Here is an 18,850-nt window from a genome sequence, read left to right as displayed (position 1 = left end):
GTCAAATGGAGGATTAAAAAAAAAAAAAAACGTAGAAAATTTTTCATCTTTTGGTGTGACGTAGTTTAAGTATCTGATTTTACAAGATTTCAAAGGGAATATTTAGTAAAAAAAAAACAGAACAATAGAAGTTTTAATCTTATGAGTCTTATCTTTTCTAACTTTAAAAGCTATGATTTTGAAATATGTTTCTGTTTAATATCAGACTTTAGATCTGACTCATGGGACTGCTTGGCTTCTTTGAACCAAACCAATGTACAACTGCTTCCCACCATCCGTCTCTGTTTGATGATTTAAATCTGGAATTCCTCCGCTGACTGAAAGCTGCAGTTCTCAAGATGGTTTTCTCATTACTGTTCTCATTGGGATTCTCACAATTTTCACAATCATCCACTTGATTTAACTCAGTGAATCAAATCACGTGGTCTCAGTAAAAGAGTGTTTATGATGTCGTATAGACTTTGTTCACTAGCAAAAAATGGCAAGTAGGTACAACTGCAACAAGACGTAGTTAAGTGAAGTTTAACGCAAAGCGAATCACAAGATCGTATGAGCACATCACCATATCTTTTCTTGGAAACCTGTTTGAATAAAGTTAAAGAACTGCAGGATACTTCTCTCTATATAACTAAGCCTATTAATATAAACACACCATTGTAACTATAATTCGGAAACAGTAATTTCATGACTGAAGAATGCATACTTTTAGGGATGTATGATATGGTTAATATAGCTCTTTATTATTTAGTTTTTTGTATTCCTGACCAGACTAAGTGTCCTTTTACCTTTAAAAAGAGGTCAACCCTATACTACCAGCCTTGCTTAGATTGGCTGTGAGAAATTTATAGGTTAAATCCTGTCCTCTGCCTTTGCCATACTGTTCTAATTAAGAGTTCAGTGAAATTACACTCAGTTCTATCTGACATATTTGTGATTGATTTTGATATTGATTGATTGGGTCCCAATCAGGGCAGGTCTATAGACCTAATGGTCCCTATTTTATCTGCTTAGATCATTCATCAATTTGGTAACTAAAAACAGCAATTATGCAATTACATCTTTGAGTTATTTTCATTACATGCTACCTCCTATTTATTTAAGTGTTTGATGTTTAATATCCAGTTTCAGAAGCATTATAGATTAAATATGATCTCTAGTCAGCCTGTTAAGTCTACAAAGTGGTACTTTTGTCTCCCCCTTCTGTTTGTGAAAATATTTTCACAATTTCCCTATAGTTACTATTTTAGGATATTTCTTAAAAATAAGGAGTAAGAAACACAGTTTGACATTTATTCAACCGGACATCATTGCCTTCTTTTTGTAAAGAAGTTACGGCATTAGCTATTGGTGTGGCCTGTCATCAGTATTGTGTAAATTAAATGGTTTTAAGGCCTGAAATGAAACAGATGTTTGCTTGCATTAGGGTTAAGGTGCCAACATCTGCTGCAGCTATACATATTGATTGATTCGTTGTAAACTTTTAGTTTCAGTTTCATGTGGTTTAGGGTGCCTGTTTTTTTAATTTTGATTAAAAACATTAAAAAAAAAATTTGTTAATTTCATGGCTTGAAGTATTATATTTTTTATTTTGACACCCCTACTGGCTTCACATAATAAAACCAAGAATATTATCATGACCTCCTTAGGGCATTGCTCTAGGATCTATAGGTTGAGCTGGTTCCAGTATTGGAGACAATGACATTCAATAAAAGGACAAAAAATCAGAGGTTAGTACATACAACTTCAATATAGGAAAAATGGAAATATATAAATATATTCTCCTCAATCATATGCCCTATCTATAGGGCTACAGATAGTCAACGTGCTTTTCGGTGACATGGTGTGTACCACACTCAATGTGGACTAAAAGAAGCAAAGTGAAGAGTTGTCTTAGGAGATTAGAAAGAAAATATATACTCTCTTGTTAAAAGTAAAGGCTATAAAACCATCTTCAAACAGATTCATGTTTCTTCAGTTGCACATTTATTATTTAGAAATGTATGATTCATTGGGCTGTAGCCAATCTCCCAGGAAATGGCTGCTGGGGGAAAATTGATGACAGATCAAAGAGACAAATAATGTGGATGGTAACAAAAGGGCCCTGAAAAACTAAAGAACTTAAGGTGAACCACAAGCTCAAAGAATATCAGTGTCAGATCACATTATCTGTTGTCTGAGCCAAATTGGACTTAATGGGACCCTATACGTCCGAGCGCCCCCTTTCAAAGGGTTATTGAGCTTGTAGCTCAATAACTCTAAGACTAACACACTCTTATCATATGTCCAGATCTTCAACTAAGACTCCTCTACAGGACTATCTGCTTCATTCTAATATCCATCAACCACAGCTCCAACACCATGCCAAAGAGCACCAAGGTAGCAAAAATGCAATTTTTGACCAAGTTGTATGTGAAAATGTTGTTTTTTTTTTTATCACAACAAACTTGATTTTATAGTAAAAAACAAACAACATCTAAAGAACTGAAAATTGGATTATTCTCAAGGTCAACCCTGAAGCTTTAGGACAAGGTCGAATTTATAAACTGTTTTAAAGAAACAATATCTGACAAGTTCTATCAAAATCAATCTAATTCATTTCAGTGGAGTCCAATGATATAGTTAGATGCAGATTATTCAGATACAGAAGAAGCTGATCATAAATGTTAATTGGTAATAGTTTTTCCTGCCATTAACATCTCAGCTGGTTGCACTGATTGACTTTGCCGCAACCGCTCACTTTTTTTTGCTCCACAGCTTTTTAACACTTATCTGCCCCTGGGTTGACTATAATGTGCGTTCCTGATCGTTGGGAATATCCTGTTTCTTGTGACTTGCTTTAATTTATAAAGTTTTCCTGCTCTGTATCTAATTTAACCTGCTATGGGAAAACCATTTTTTTTAGAGTCTCAAAAGCAAATCATGATTTCATATATGTGTTTAATGGCCTCCCCAATTCATAAAAATACGCTATGCAGAAAAAATATTGTTTATCAGCGTCTTTTGACAGAGGAAGGAAGGCTCTTGAGGCAGAAATGCTAACAGGATGTTTCATATAGTTGCCTTTGAGACGCTTTGATGTGATTTCATGTGTTTGAGAATAGATTTCAAGATGTGTGTGAGAGTATGTGGTGGAATTTGGGAGGCTGTTCTGGCAGAGGATGTGTGACCTGCAGAAATTTAGTATGAGGAAGAGACATTTTTGGCAGCACCGTAGCGCCTGCTTTAACAATTAACCTCTTATCTATAAGTGGATGGTTGGTTGTGATGGATCTTGTTCCTATTTTGTTGCTGTATTCCATTGCAACACACACCAAAATAAGTACAGATCGGTGTGTGTGGGATTTTAATGTGTCCATGGAAGTTCAAAGTACTTTTCTTAAAGGGCTTTGCTGGGCAAGGTTCAAAATTTTTTACTGTATTTGAATGAGAGATGTTCACTAATAAAAGCAAACACGTGACTGACCTGTTGAATGTGACTGCTTTATCAGGGAGGAAGGTGCACCTCTGGGGCGAGGGGAAGATGTCTGCTTATGATAAGAAAATAGAAACATGGGCAAAACAGTGGCTGTGACAATCGGGGGAAGAACCCATTGTGCTGTTATGCAGGAAGCCACAGCCTGGGATGAGAACTGTAGGGCTTCCCTGACATTGATGTAAGTGTGTGTGTGTGTGTGTGTGTGTGTGTGTGTGTGTGTGTGTGTGTGTGTGTGTGTTTGTGTGTGTGTGTGGGGGGGGTTAAATGTTTTACTGCTTAGAGGGTGAAGCTGGCTGGCAATTTGTTTCCATTGATGTGTTTAGCCACACCTAAGAGACAAACCCTGTGACCTTTCTGCATTTTGCTTTTTTGATAGTTTGGCATGCCCTTGGGTTCGTGTGTACACTGTGTTTATTATGTTGGCAAGTTGTGCTAGATCAGAGGTAGACTTTGTTGTTTGGTAAAACATGACTTTCTGGTGCTGATTATTTGATTAGTCTTTGCTGCAGCGCTGCATTGTAATTGTGAGGAAAGGCTTGTTGCGCTTGGCTGCTTGTCCCACCGGTGCACAAATATCCTTCTTAAACAAGAATGCATATGCAATGATGGACCCCAATTTCCATGGTGGAATCTGGAAAGACAACATACAGGAAAATGTCTCATTGGTTGTTAAAAGCACTAAATTACCCCTAAAGGTATCTGTTTCTTATTGGCAGGATGTGTTAGCCTTATATTTCTTCTTACATATGCGAACATTAAGGAGTGTATATTTCAGCATGTCAGTTTATTTATGCTCTGTATTAGGGGAAACATCCTGAGTGAATGGAGAAATATGCTAAAGAAAATATAATATTCATAGGAGCTTACTACACAGGAAAAGGTAGAGGGGTTGAGTTACGGCCATGCAAGACTTCACAAAGTTTCACTTCTACAGAGTTTACTTAATTGTACATTGATAGTGTAAATATGTAAAATGAAACAGGTATCCAATTTGATTCCGCCTTGTGTAATGAAAAGGCATTCTGCTTGAGCCTTTTCACATCACGAACAGCAGTGGACAACATCATAGACCAATAAACACAGTACATAGTTCATGGATAAAGTTGTGGAGACGTTTAAAGCAGATTTAAATAGCAGAACAATATACATGCTCTGATGTTTAATCCGTTGACTAAAGGGAGCATTTTGCCTGCAAACCTACCAAAAACAAGGTTGTCCATCAAACAGACAGACAAGGAGAGCACAGCCATTACTGAAAGAAAACCATTAGATGTCCTTTTTGCAGTTTTATACAAGCCACATTTAGATATGCTGTCCTCATCAACCAGTGTCTTATGATTAATGTTGTTGATTTCAGTCTTCTTCAGAACATCCCATGTTAAGACCTACAGTACGATCTAATAATCTGTTAAAATACTTAATGTCATCTAACAAATTCCAAATGTTTTTACTTCTCTGTTGTGGGGATGTCTGGAATAGTCCAAGAGGCACACTATTGGCCTGCTACTGGTACATGTGACAAAAAGTACTTGTGCGACACAGCAGCATCCAGTTGAACACATGGTAATGGCTTGCTATGTATACCCATGATGATATGCCAATGTGTGTGTTTCAGATGTGTGTGTCCAGATATTATGCAGGGCTAAAACTCAGATTTGGATTGGCAAAATTGCCACAACTGACTGATGCCCCATCATCGAACCAAACCAATAGAATCAAACTTACATCAATAGGTTCGATGGACACATACACATGATTGCCTTTCGCAATCGCACTTCAGAAAGGGCAATTAAGCCAAATCAGAAGTGTGTAAAGGGTAAAAGAACCACAAACCACAAAAAGAAAAAAACTTTGTTTTCTTGTAGTTCTTTGTCAGAAGGCCCTAGTCTGGGACTTGAATCTCCTAATCCATGTGGATTTCAGTCCTGTAAGGTTGTGTGGATTCACCACAGCTGTCTGGAGTTCCTTTCCTACCCAGGATAGTGTTCTAGTGTGGATGAAAGGTGAAGTGATAGGAGCTAGGATAGGAGATTGTATCTACAATTTCCCCAAGTTGGTATCAGCCTCAGAATCAGAAACAGTCATCTTAACAGTTAGCATTAAAGTATAAGCAAAACTTACTTGGTTTCATTAGCTGTGCCCATCCCTACAATGTAGAACCTTCAAAGCGCTAAATGACTTATAAGGGGGAGTTATTGATTTTTTTTTTGTATTGGTCTTTATGGAAGTAAAGTAAGAAAATCCAGCGTTGTAAAGAAGTATTAAGATTTTGAGACTTAAGGGATAATCCAGCACTACAGTCATTTTGTAATGAAATGGATAGGCACTTTCTGTGTGTTCTTGACAGGCATAGTTCTAGGTCACAAGCCTATGATAAATAACGGTAGTAAAACGTTTGTAGGAAGTATTTTGTATGTTTCAATTAGCATTCAAATAGCATTACTTTGAGATAATCCTACATCCAACATTGCTAAAGAAGCAAAATGGTAATATTTTTGGCATTTTATGTTTGGGTTTGTCCATGTTTATTTACTATGGCAACCCTCCAGTAATGCGTGAGAAGTTCCCCTTGGAATGAAGTTTAAACATAAGGTTGGTGGAAAATCCCTCTATACTACCTAGACTGTATATCCTCCCCTCTCCTTTTCCCTTAGTCCCTTTTACAGTGATTAATGAAGGGACACAGGGGTCCCATCAGGCTGTGTTGAAAGAATTCCAAAGTCTCCGTCCACTCTGTCCTCCCAAGCTTCAAATATTTCAGTGCAGCACTGTCCCTCACTTCCTTTTATAGCCTCATTCCATCACTGTTTTTTATCTGTGCCGTATTGTGTCCCCTTGCTCTCCACATTTATCCCATAAGGAGAGACTTGGCAGACAGTCTGTCTTCCCTCTGGCTCTCCCAGCCTGTCCTGTTCACATTTCAGCAGCCTCCTTATCCATCCTCTTCCTCGTGCCCTCCTCTAGCACGTGCGTGTCTGGCTGTCTGTCTATCTGTCCTCAGTAGAGGTGAGGCTCTTTGGTGAGCTCATATGGAAGAATTGCCTGAGCAGTGTTTATAGAAAGAGGATACATACTTTGTTCTCACAAAACAGACGGATTTGGTCAGTGAACTTCAACAGGTGTTTGCACATTACATTCTGTAATTTGTTTGAGATTGACTCATAGGCTACTACAATAAAACCCTGACTTAATCTCGTCATATGTTATTTGAGAACCTTAACCAAGACAAAGCTATAATGTCTTGTCAAGACAGGGCACTCACTGATCCCTCTTGACTTTTTTGTAATGTTCTCTCCCCTGGAAAAATGACAAAAACTGTAACTTTGCATTCCAGCTGTGCTCTAATTGATAGGAAAGAATTATGTCTTGTCATGGGAAGAATGTTAACAAAATTAAACGCACAATTTGTAATAACATGATAATGTCCAATTGCTCTCTTTTGCATTCCCTCTCTCGCATGGCCTATTAGCTTTTCTTTTTTTCTTAGATGTCTGTTAACATTTTGTTCCAGACAGTTATATCTTAAAACGTATTTAATTACCTGACATAATAACTTGGCCAGACATTCAAAAAAATATTTTTCTCCTGCATACACAGAACTGAATGATAAACACTATGGTGCTTTTTGATATGGGCCATATGGGCGGCTATCCATGGTGCTTCTTTAGAAAAAGCAATGATAAAACATGAATAGTGCTGATTTACACGTCACAAAAGATTCCATATGTTGGGTTTATGCATGTGCAGTCAATGATTGGTGGGAAACTCTATGTTGTGGGAAGGGGCCCCGTTTTGCTTGTAAATATCCAGGGATATTATGGCTATAAATCAGAAAATGCCCATGTTGGGTTGGGACATTTGTTTTGTAATGTCTTTTTCTGTAGCCAGTGTGATATTACGGATAAATCAAAAAAGGTAAATATTGACAAACTGGAATAGTTACTGCAGATTTCTGTATTATTCAAGATCTGTATGAAGTAAAGAACTGGGGCAGAGTTTATTTGAACAAATGTTGCAAAAAATAATACACAAGGGACAACAAAAGGTTGAAAAAGTTAGCTATTGGGTCTATTTGCAATCGGATACTCCCAATCATACCAGAACCAACCACCGGTTACAAAATACCAGGCAACAATACGCCTGAGAATAACATGATCAGATTTTTATAAGAAAGTCAGTAATCACCTTTGTTTTGATCGTAAAAGCATAATATAATATAATATTTTAAAGAGGCTAATAGTTTAGGATATTTTTCTACTGATCTGAAATACATCCAACCACCGAAAAACGAAAAATTTATAACTATAGGTTTTCAAATGGTGTCAAAACAAAACTGTAACAAAAAGTTCTGTAATGTAAAATAAGGATGTTTTTATTTGGCTTGTATTATGATGCCACAACACACTGGAGAACCTCTACTTAAGACAAAAATTTGATTATTCTTCGTAAGACAAGCTCATTTTAGATGAGAAAAATTTTGTTTTTTCTCGTATAACCCCTGCAGATCAGGATTCCTAAAATTCTCTTTGTCGCCAAGAACAATCTTTTGTCGTTTCCCATTGTACCAGAACTTTCATCATACTTTTATCCAATTGTTGCAACAGCAGTTTAAGAAAAACAAGCACTGCGGTTCTCAGACCTCTCAAGTTTTCACATAAGTGAATGAATCCCATCTGTCATTGATCATCTTATTAGTGGAGTGAGCAGAGGGACTATCAAAATGGAAACATCTGACAAGTTGGTCTCATTTCATTCAAATCCAGAGCACAAATGTGACTAATCCCAGGTTAAATTAGTTCAGGTCGTGACAGGAAGTCCTGATTACAAAAGTGGCCCGCAGGGTTTTAGACTGGAGTCGCTGATGACCTAAGGCCAGTTATGGAGATGTAAGGTCGAGCCTTGTCAGAAGGCAGAAACCAGAGCCATGTTTATGCTGGAGCTTAGCCACAGGAGCACTTTTGGAGTTTCTGCTCTGCCCTGTCTTAAGGTCCCTTTGCTCCAGTTCATGTTCTCCTTTAGAGTCATGTTTTATACCCCGGAGAGTGACCCTAACCCACTGACCCTTCATTTCCCTTTCCCTTACTGGACTGCTTGGATTTCAGGATATGTACCTTGTATCTGTAAAATTTTCACTAAATTTTATGGCTTATTGTGTTTGACTATGCCTTATAGTCCTTTGAAAACATATTCAGACTCTTCAAAAACATTTAAACAAATCATCTCCATAGGCTGATAAGGACACAGAGAGACAGCAACTTTTAAACTTGTAAAGAGAAAGTTAGTGGTGTTTTAACTAGAAACTGAATGGGTTATTCTGCTGATGAAGAGAAAAAAAGAACTGTGAAAGCTTGTAATGGGTTTCACAACATTTCCACCATCATGAAGGCATTTAGACAGCGTTTGTTGCTTATCGCGATTTGACCGAGTTTAACTATGCCAACACAAGCATGCTGATGTTTGATGTTTTGGTTCAAATGTGTGTGTATAAAAGTTAAAATCTGATTGTTTAACTAAGCCCAAAGTTTACCTTTTGTCTGTGGAGAAAACAGTAAAAGAAAATATGAACTGTTCTTCATGACCTGCTTCCCTATGTTTTGACCCATTTTCAAACTTTGGATGACATTTCCAACCCCTTTTGCTTTTAAAAAATAAAGCAAAGCACATAGATCTTATTAAACTGAAAAATTGCAAATAATTTGGTTTGGCACTTTATATAATTCAGTTCAAGCATTTGAAAAATGTTAAAAATTCCAGACTTGCATTTGCGATGGAAGCAATTACCGAGCCCACATGTGAATCACTTACACAGAAAACAACAGTAACATGCATTCTCTGTGAGAAAATGTAACTGGTGTTCTGGATTTACTATAGACACAAGGAAGCTCTAAACGGCTGCAACAACTCAGTCAAAACATGTAGTTTTGTTGGGGTTTTTTGCATATTGTGAATGAATCCCCTTTTGAAGGAGAAAAATAACAATAATACTGAATGAAGTAAATTATCAGAAGAGGTTTATTCTTATAGTAGTTGGTAAAGACTTTTCAGCTGTTAATTTCTAGCATTAGAAATATTTCACAGAGATGTTTTTCAGCTGGCAAAGGGAGTATCAGCTGGGAGATGATATAGTGCAGAAGCCTGTCTGGTCAAATCTAGCAGTGTACCTCCATCAAAATTTTTTAAACACTTCCCTGAACTTTATGTAGTCCAGGTGTTTTTAATTGAACTGTCTTGCTGGCTCTGTTTGATATCTGTCTCTTTAGTGTGAACGAGGACAGCTGTGGCCTTGGCACATCGTAGTGCTGACATATAGGCTGAAATTTTTCTGTACATATTTTCTGTATAAAAACCTGTTCAAACACACAAAGAGGGAAGTGATATTAAAACACACAGATCCATAGTCCACTTGGGCTCTGAAAAATCCCTGCATAAACATATAAAATTCTATTCTTGTCTATTCTATTAGTTTTTAGGCTAATATCACTGGTTTTAATCTTGCCATGCATGTTGGTGCATGGCAAAATGCAAGTTACCTTAGTAAAAAGTCTAAAAAGTGAGTCAAATGGCTTATTTTAAGGAATAGGGACTCCTGTTTTGATAATGTTTGTTGCATTGGATAGCCCCTGTGTTGCATAGGGGGTGTTTTTACATCAGAGACTTAAACATTTATTCAATGCAACTTCATTGGAAGGTATTTTGAGCTTTTAACTCATTTTGGTAATTTAAGTTCAGTACCCTGCAAATGCCACTAATAGATCAGACATTGATCAAGCAAAGTACTCAAAAAGTATCTCATACATTCGGTTTAAATTTTAAGGTGAAGTGAGTGAAACTTCACCACCTATGCTCATTTCACTTTGCACCTGGGAACTCCAATTATCTTCTTATGAACAGAGGGCTGCTGCCTATCTGCAGCACTCTATAAGCAAAAGGAAGGGTTCACCCTGGACAGGTTGCCTGTCAAGCACAGACATACAACCATAGAATTAGAATTCAACTTTATTGTCATTACATTGTCACAAGTACAAAGCAAGGAAATTAACTCTCTGCATTTAACCCATCCCCTTGGGGAGCAGTGGGCTGCCCTTGTGCAGCACCCAGGGAGCAGTGTGAAGTTAAGGGTCTTACTCAGGGAGCCAGATTGGCAGTCTGTGGGAGTGGGGCTTGAACTCAGAACCTTCGGCACTCAAGCACAATGCTCTAACCATTTAACCACCACTCCCCCGTGCACACAACCTCACTACCTAAGGGCAATTTCGTGATGTCATTGAACCTAACCTAATCCAGATTATTTAAAGCGAACTTACACATGCACCTGAACAATATGCAAACCCCCAAGCCAAGACCCTAGTAATCAAACCTAGGACCTTCTTGGTGCAAAGCTACAGTGCTACAAATGGTGTAACCCCACGTGAAAACAGATGTTTACCTCCGCCAAGGATGTTATGTTTTTAGGAGAGATTGTGTGTCTGTCTGTGTGCAGGATAGGTTGAAAAGTTATGGATGGATTTTTTTTTTCTTCGTTTTTATCAGCAGCTCTTTAACAATGGCTCAAGGCAGACTTGATTGATTCTTTCATTGCGTTTTTAATATTAATATTATTATTATTATTATTGTACTCAGTTTCTGTGAAGCTACTCAATGTGAGGAAAACTATCTTGTCCAAAGTTGAAACTTAAGATCACACAGTCCTTAGAGTCAAGGTTAAGGTTTAAAGGTTAAAAGTCGGAAATGTGGTTTCTGGCAGGCAGCCAGCAGATCCGCCTCATATGGTCCTTTTTGTGTGATTTAGTGTCTGTCTCTGCCTTTAATCACACCTTCAGATGCATTTTGCACCTTTCATGCCCATCTGATACCTTGACGACCAAGGCCACCACACAAATGGTGACTATGCTTCCCTGTCCTGCTGTCCTGTGTGAAAACTGAGAAACCATCACTTAAAGGCTATTTATCATTCCCATCCTTTTAGACTGGATGTGCTAACAAGTCTGATCCGTGACCATTTAGACTCTGAAACGTGATGGGGTCTTTTAAACAAACGGGCATCCTAAAGATGTCTGTCACAAGATCTACCTAGGGAGTTTTTACTATGTGAAATATGTTAGTCCTTGAAGTTAATCTTTCTTTATCAGGATCAAGGACCTCTTGATGTATGTTCGTGTTTCTAGGATATGTTTTTCAGTTTGATGGTAAATCTTTTGTAGGATGTTAAACCTTTAAAGGGTAGATAAGGAATGTGCAGCTGTGTGTCAGCATGATGAATTTAGATATGTCTCTGACTGTGATTTTGTGTTTCTTTATCTGGTTTATGACATCCTTTGGACTCCATGGTTTCATGTACAAAGCTGATCTAACTCTTTTTTTATGTCTCTTTTGGGGGCACCTGTAAATCGTGCAGACAGCAAGTCCTTGTTATCTATTCATGTCAGTAATGCTTCTATGCCACCCTTATATTTCAGGATATGGTAAATCTTCTTATTCTGCTATGGGGATCTTTAGACAAATTTGTGGTCAAAGTCATATGAAGGCTCTCTAATTTTAGTTTCATTTCAGTACTTGCTCGTTTTTTTTTTCTTTAATATCCTTTAAGTTTGTTTAGTCTGTATTTGTTATGTGTATGTGTTTGTCTATTGTCTTGTCATCATCCTGTCCTTCCATCTGAGTCTCCTTGTTAGTTTTGGCTACTTTTGGACTCTGAAAGGAAGTGTTGGGGAGCGGATATGTCTGTGGTAAACCTAATCTACACAACATGCAGTGATTCATATAAAGCAGTGACTGAAACAGACCACAAGCAGTCCACACAAACCAACCCTTTTCATGACTTACTGTGTTGTATGATACTAAACAAAAAGGAGAAATGCATATTTTTAATATATATTTGGGAGCATTGGGAATTTATTTCACAGCAGTGGAATAAAAGAGAAAAGCAATGAAAACTAAATTATAAAAACTGTGGGTTATCATATCTAAGAAAGTGGTCACTACTTATGCAGACACATACAACAGGTTTATTTAAACTCAAACACACTTTACAAGGCCATAGACAGATCTAGAATCTAGGGCACATATTAAAAGTATTAATAGCCTAAGTCAATCTACGGTCAAAATCTAAATCAACATGTTATTTATTTTTATTTAGTACAGCGTTCAGTGCATAGGTCCTGTTACACTGTTATCAAATTTATCTTTGTAATTATGTTGTGTTTCTTTAGCGGAAATAGTCAATTTCCTCTGAATGATATGTATCTTAATTGTTTTCTCTACCTTTTTCTTTCTGAGCCTAATGTTTCATAGTAATGAATATAATGGGTGCCACACTTCATAATTTAAACTGTTTGAATATTAACATTATTGACATCATAGCATACCCATTTTGAAACCAGCTTTGATGTATAGGATCATCATCCTATAAAATCGAAAATTCAGGAGGAAGTTCTTAATTCCTATTGTTCCACGCAGTTTGTCTACAAAGGACAGTGGCTGAAAATCACAGCATGATGCTGCCACCACTGTGCCTTACAATAGGTATTGTGCTGTTTTAAGGTTTGAAAGTATCATCTTCATTCTTCTCAGCATCATACTTGTCATTATGGACAGTCCTTGTCTCATCTGTGCAAAGAACTTGTATATATATATATATATATATATATATATATATGAAGCCTTTTCAGGGGAAAGATATGTTCTCAGAAACAATAAATGAGGAGTCAAAGTAGATCTTAGGTGTTGCTCATGTCACGTCGTTTTCTGGCACCTTTAACTAAAATTGGAATACATTTTCTCCTATCAACTCAACATCTTTTCAGACCAAAGATAACACAAATATTATTTTTATATAATAAAAGGAAACGGTCCCATCTGGTTGAGTATCCTGTTGTTTAGACTGTCATTTGGCCCTTTGTCATTGTAGTTTGACATGCAGGGCTGTTTATGCCAGAATAAAAAATAAAAAAAAAGCAGTCTGGAGGAACCGGGGTCTACATTCATTTATTCCATTCATTGGAAGCGGTTTGTTAAAATTTGTTAAGATGGTAAATAGAATATATTCCTGTGAAATAAATGGAAAAATGTTGACATATCAGCAAAAAAGTCAAATAAGATAGGAGATAAAGTAATATTTTGTAAAACAGTGGTCAGGATTTGAAAAAAAAATGTATTACCTAAAAATGACACAAAACTAGAACAATTGAACCAGTAGAAATACTTGTCCCAGATAGGACTCTAAAAAAATCTTTATTTTCAAAATAGTTTCCAGAAATTATACAGCATATTCATCTTAAAACAGTTGCATGTCTTATTCTAACTGTATATCTAATTAAATGTATTTATAACTTTTTTGTAAATTTGTTTGCTGTTGCAATCAAAAGTATTCCTGCCGCATACCTAAAATATGGAAAAGGTGACTCTGCCAAAAGTCAAGGTATTGTGACTCTGGGTGGAGAAACAGGATGCTGTTGCTCAGTCCCATTGTCCTTTGGTCTGACTGTTATAAGCTATTTTGAGCTCGTAAACTGTAAAGCTGAATTGATGTTGCATTTCTTACTGAGGTTTAATTGCTTCTATGGGAGCCGGTCCTTTGTGCATCCGCTCCAGAGTGATGCAGTCTATTGTCTGTATGTTGGATTTCCACCTCAGTATGGAGAAAGGTTATGGCTGAATGCCTTACATCCGTACCGTGATGAGGTGACCTTCATTATTTTTCATATCCCACATCCCCCAACAGACCCTTGTTGATTTTGCGATTTCATTTTTACCTGAAATTAAAAATGTTGCTTTGGAACATCAAATGATTCCTTTGTGTGGACATATTCACTCTACCATATTTGACGGATGCTAATTTGAATCTAGAATTTGCTAATTTTATCTAAAGCATGAAGAAAAGAGGTCTTTGGATCCAATAAGAGTGGAAATAATGAAATTCCGCCTTGTGCATTCCATAAGAAGAGGAAGAGGGTCTTTTGCTGGAGATCTGGGATCATTTAGTATGATGGCTGTGCAGTGAAAAGAGTTTTTTGTGTGCCTCAATACAGCCTTTGTAAGTGTCAGACCGAGGACGGAGAATTATTTTGATTATCTTTTTGTTGCCTCTGTGGGAATAAAGTAGTCTTTTAGATTTGATGAACAAGAGGAGGAGAAGGTATTTGCTTATTTTCTGACTTTGCAGACTATGGTACTGGTGCGAAGGTGGAGGATGTAGGAGGGTATAGAAAAAGAAACGTTATAAGTTAGAGCCTTTCTGTGATGTCTGCAATAAAAGCTTAGCACTCACATTGTATTCTTAAGTCTGATTGGTTTTATATCTTAAAAGTCAGAATAAAAGTCAAAAATACATAAATCACAAAGGTGTTGCCATTTATGTATGTTTTATTTGAATTTGCCGACAGTTCACAAATGAAAGCTGTTTTGAAAATTATATGTCAGTATCAAAATAGTTTTATTTTCTGTTAGTTGGTTTATTAATTAGTTGAAATTCCCAAATTAAACTGTCTGTCATGGTTTTAAGGTATTTGGCCCACATGCAGACATGGACAGGGGAAAACAGTAGCAGTTTAGGATGTTTATTTACTACATAAAAATAATGAGGGGAACTCCAGAGCAGAATCTGAGCAGCAGGGATTCAGAGACCAGTCCTCAGAGCACGGAGACAGGCGGGTGAGCAATCCAGAGCTCAACGAAATGAGGGAGACAGGAGACAGGTTAGAACCAGGCATCCAACACATCAAGTTTCAAAGATCCGTCGACAGGACAGAGGCCTAGGCGTACAGCAACAGTTTAATACTCTGGCATCCTTTAGCTGACTGAATGCTCCTCTTAAGCTCAGCAGAGCAGCCTCAACGAGCCGCAGGTGCTGGACCACGCTCACCTGTCAGAACACAGAACCCTGACACGGCCATGGTTTTTGTTCTGTTTAAGTTTTCTTTTTGAGTTTTCATTGGTTTCATTTCCATTTTGTAGTATTTTACTTGTTTACTGGTTGCATTTGAGTTCTTATGTATTTCTTGTTTGCCCTCTGTTGCCCTCTTGTGTCATTCTCCTTTCTCTAGTTAGCTTCTAGATCCTTCTGTCCACACCTGCTCCCAATCAGTTGATTACCCCAGGCTTTGTTGTGTTTGGCATATACTGTATATTCCTCTCTTCAGTTACTGCTTTGCTGGTTCCTCGTCATTTCCTTGCTCCTTATGTGTGACTTTTCTGACGTCTTCTGGTTTTTGGTTTCCTGTATTTTGTTATTTTTGGATTTTTTCTTCAGTTGCCATCTTTTGGTCATTACATCTGCAAGAAACCACCTTAGCTTCCATCTCTGCATTTGGATCCTCTAAAAAACCTTGACACAACCTGACAAAAACTGGTTTCTAATTTATTTTAAATGATACTGAATGAGAATCCTTATTTCAAGTTTAAACTGCGGAAATCTGTATTATAAGCCAATCAGGTAACTATTCAAGGTTCAGTCAATGTCTGTGAGTTGACTTAGTGCAACAAAAGCTCATTAAATCAAATAGTAGGAAACAGGCTGCGCCTTATACAGTGGAGCTTGCTGCAAAACACTTAAATCAAGGACAGGGTTTCAGAGCTCATCAGTAACTGAAATATCTGATTAGGGATGGTTTTTTTTCTTATTTTATTTAGGTCAAAATTCTGACTGTGTTTGTTAAGTCTAGTCATTGTAACTTTTCGGGTTGTATTTCTCATCTTACTTGTTTTGTCCATGACACTGTTGAAATAATTTTAGTTGAAAATAGTCTTCAAAAGTTTAATGAATAAGTTCTGAATAAACTTTTTCTAGTCAGAAAAGATTAATTGAAATAGAGCTTATCACTATTTAAACAAAGGCTAAACTCTAAGCTCAAAGCAGCACATCACACTGTCCTATCATCTCAGATTAAGCTGTGAATTTTACTTTATTGAACACATAACTTAATCTAATCTGCAAAACTAAGTTTTGTGGGATTCCATCAGTTTATATGAGCTCTAGAGTCATTTCCATCTGGGTTATTGTCACCAGTGATCTGAGCTTCATTTGGGTCTCGACCCCCCTGACCTTTAGGAAGCTGTGACGGATCTCTTTGATCATGCCAAGTCTACACAGACCCCAGGCATTTTTTGAGTGTGTTTCTTGTCTCACACAGATCACCCTGTGATGGTGGGTGGTTTGATTGGAATGTGGACGTCTAAAGAGGAATTGTTCTTGTCAGTCATCATGCAAGTCTCTTTTCATAGATCCACAAGGGCCCAAACTTTCTACACGACCATCGTGACTCATTTGAGCCACTTCTCGGTGCTTCAAACTAACATGTAGAAGTGTGCAGACATTGGTGTGACAATCAGCCGCTCTGATTCAAAAGAACTGAGTGGCATTTGTGAACGACAAACCACACAAACACAGCTGCTCACACCAACAGTTCAGCCCCTGACTGTGTCCCATATATTGCACATAGAGGAACATCATGCTGTGTTTGTCCAGATGTGGTAAACATGAAATGGTGGTGTTGATGTGAATATGTGAAATCTCTGCTATGGACTAATGTTGTCTGCTTTGTGTCTAACAGGGTGGAAAGAAGCACAGTGGTCCATGTGGGGGAAGAGACTGCAGCGGAGGTTGTAAATGCTTTCCAGAAAAGGGTGCCAGGGTAAGTCCCTGTCCGTATCTGCTGCTTCCAATAGTTGTGCAAACACTCCTCTGCTTCTCTCTCTTCTCTTTGCTGACTTCACAACTTAACCATCACCAACCCCCGGTTCTCAGTCTAGAGAGCCAAATAAGGCCCTGAGGCCTGAAAGCTGATCTGAAAATAAAACTTTTTTTCTATAAGTAAAAGCAAGACATATTTAGAGCCTTGAAACTGTATTTATAGTTTTTATTTTCTCTATTTTTTGTCATTTTGCAAATGCTAACTAACTATGATGTATAGAAAACATTTGAGAAACATCTTTCACTGCATTTTTACAGCTTCCCTTTTTTTGATTAAGCTATTTTAGTTTCTGCCATTTAGAGAAACAAAATTGCCTCTTCATTCATAGCGGGAGTTTTCAACCTTGTGCAGTCCGGGACAACATCTGATGAAAAGTAGGGATGCATAGACATACAAATTGGGGCAAATATTGATATTTGATATTAATATTTCTGTTATGGTGGATAAACACTATTATTTTATATAGTATATATATGCTTCCTTATCCCTTTGGCACTATGAAAAAAGGACCACATCACTCTTCTGCTTAAAGCCGGGGGCATACACAGTGTGATATTTTCAATCGTTGTACTCAACTAAAGCTTAAACTGCACCATGAAACCGCAGGGTTTAAAAGTTCACAACACACGATGTGTGTTCTTACACTGTGCAGCCCGACAATCTGATGCGATCTACCTGCTCAAACTGCATGTCCAAAAACCACCCGTCAGACTCAGTTCCGAGAAATGGCGCTGTTCAGACTCGTCAGTCTGGAAGAAGAAGAAATCTGTTGTTTGCACATGCACAGTTTCTGGTAAATCGACTCGTAGCTCTGCTTTAACAGCAGGATTTGTCCACGAACGTTACATGAGGACCGACTGAATTTCAAACATGTTTGATTTTCTCCCGACTTTACAATTCCTGATTGGGAGGTGGTTGTGAGAGGCTAATCGCCCCTCGTTACCCAATGTGCACTACACGATGGAGGATGCACAATGAGGCTGAAAAGGGCAAAAATTCTTCAGGTATATGCCTGGCTTTAGTTAAACATCCACAATCCTGCTCTGAATAACTTTCCCTTTGAAATCACTAACCCACTCCCCTCGTACGCCTAGTTAATTGATCGAAATAAACATCGGTTTTTGATATCAATCTATTTTAACTTTAGCAAACTGTTAAAAAATGACTGATATTTTATTGTACATCGCTAACGGTGAGGCTGTACAAGATGGCACTGACAACGGAGGAGGTTGAGGATGCTAAATAAGGTGTGTCACAGAGATTTCAACAAAAGTGATGGAGAAAACATGATGCTAACATCATTATGTTTCCCCTTAAAGATTATCAGAACAATGTTCAGTTATTTTTGGTCTCCTCTACATGTTTAGAGATTAGAGGTCATATTTTGGTCATCTGTTTTTCAATTCTAAACATGCAAACTTTTAGATTCTGTGTAGAGGTGAGAACTTTACACAAAAGCAAATTCAAATTTTCACATTTTTACTTGAAAATGATTTTTTTTTTCACTTCACAATTTTAGTTCTGTTGAATAGGCCTGTTGCAGCAAATCTAAAACCTCCTCCTAGAGTCACCTCTGAGCATGCTCTGCAGCATGAGTCACTGTAATGTATAAATCATTAAAACAATCTTTTATAAACATTCTAAATAATATGAATCCGTCAGACTGATTCGGCTCCATAGGCATATG

The 18,850-nt window shown here is 37.5% G+C and overlaps 1 protein-coding gene across 2 annotated transcripts in view; it reads left to right on the top strand.

The window, feature by feature from the left end:
- The window catches only part of col4a2 (collagen, type IV, alpha 2), a 72,719-nt gene that overhangs the window by 5,146 nt on the left and 48,723 nt on the right, over window positions 1–18,850 (top strand). For both annotated transcript variants that reach the window (XM_015393159.1, XM_015393160.1), the window contains exon 4: window positions 17,023–17,103. In XM_015393159.1, the coding sequence (XP_015248645.1) occupies window positions 17,023–17,103 (81 nt within the window). The remainder of the gene's footprint in view (window positions 1–17,022; window positions 17,104–18,850) is intronic.

Source organism: Cyprinodon variegatus, unplaced genomic scaffold, assembly GCF_000732505.1.
Source record: "Cyprinodon variegatus isolate N-32 unplaced genomic scaffold, C_variegatus-1.0 Scaffold628, whole genome shotgun sequence".
In the NCBI taxonomy this organism is placed as follows: domain Eukaryota; kingdom Metazoa; phylum Chordata; class Actinopteri; order Cyprinodontiformes; family Cyprinodontidae; genus Cyprinodon; species Cyprinodon variegatus.
This window is presented reverse-complemented; position numbering and strand designations above follow the sequence as displayed.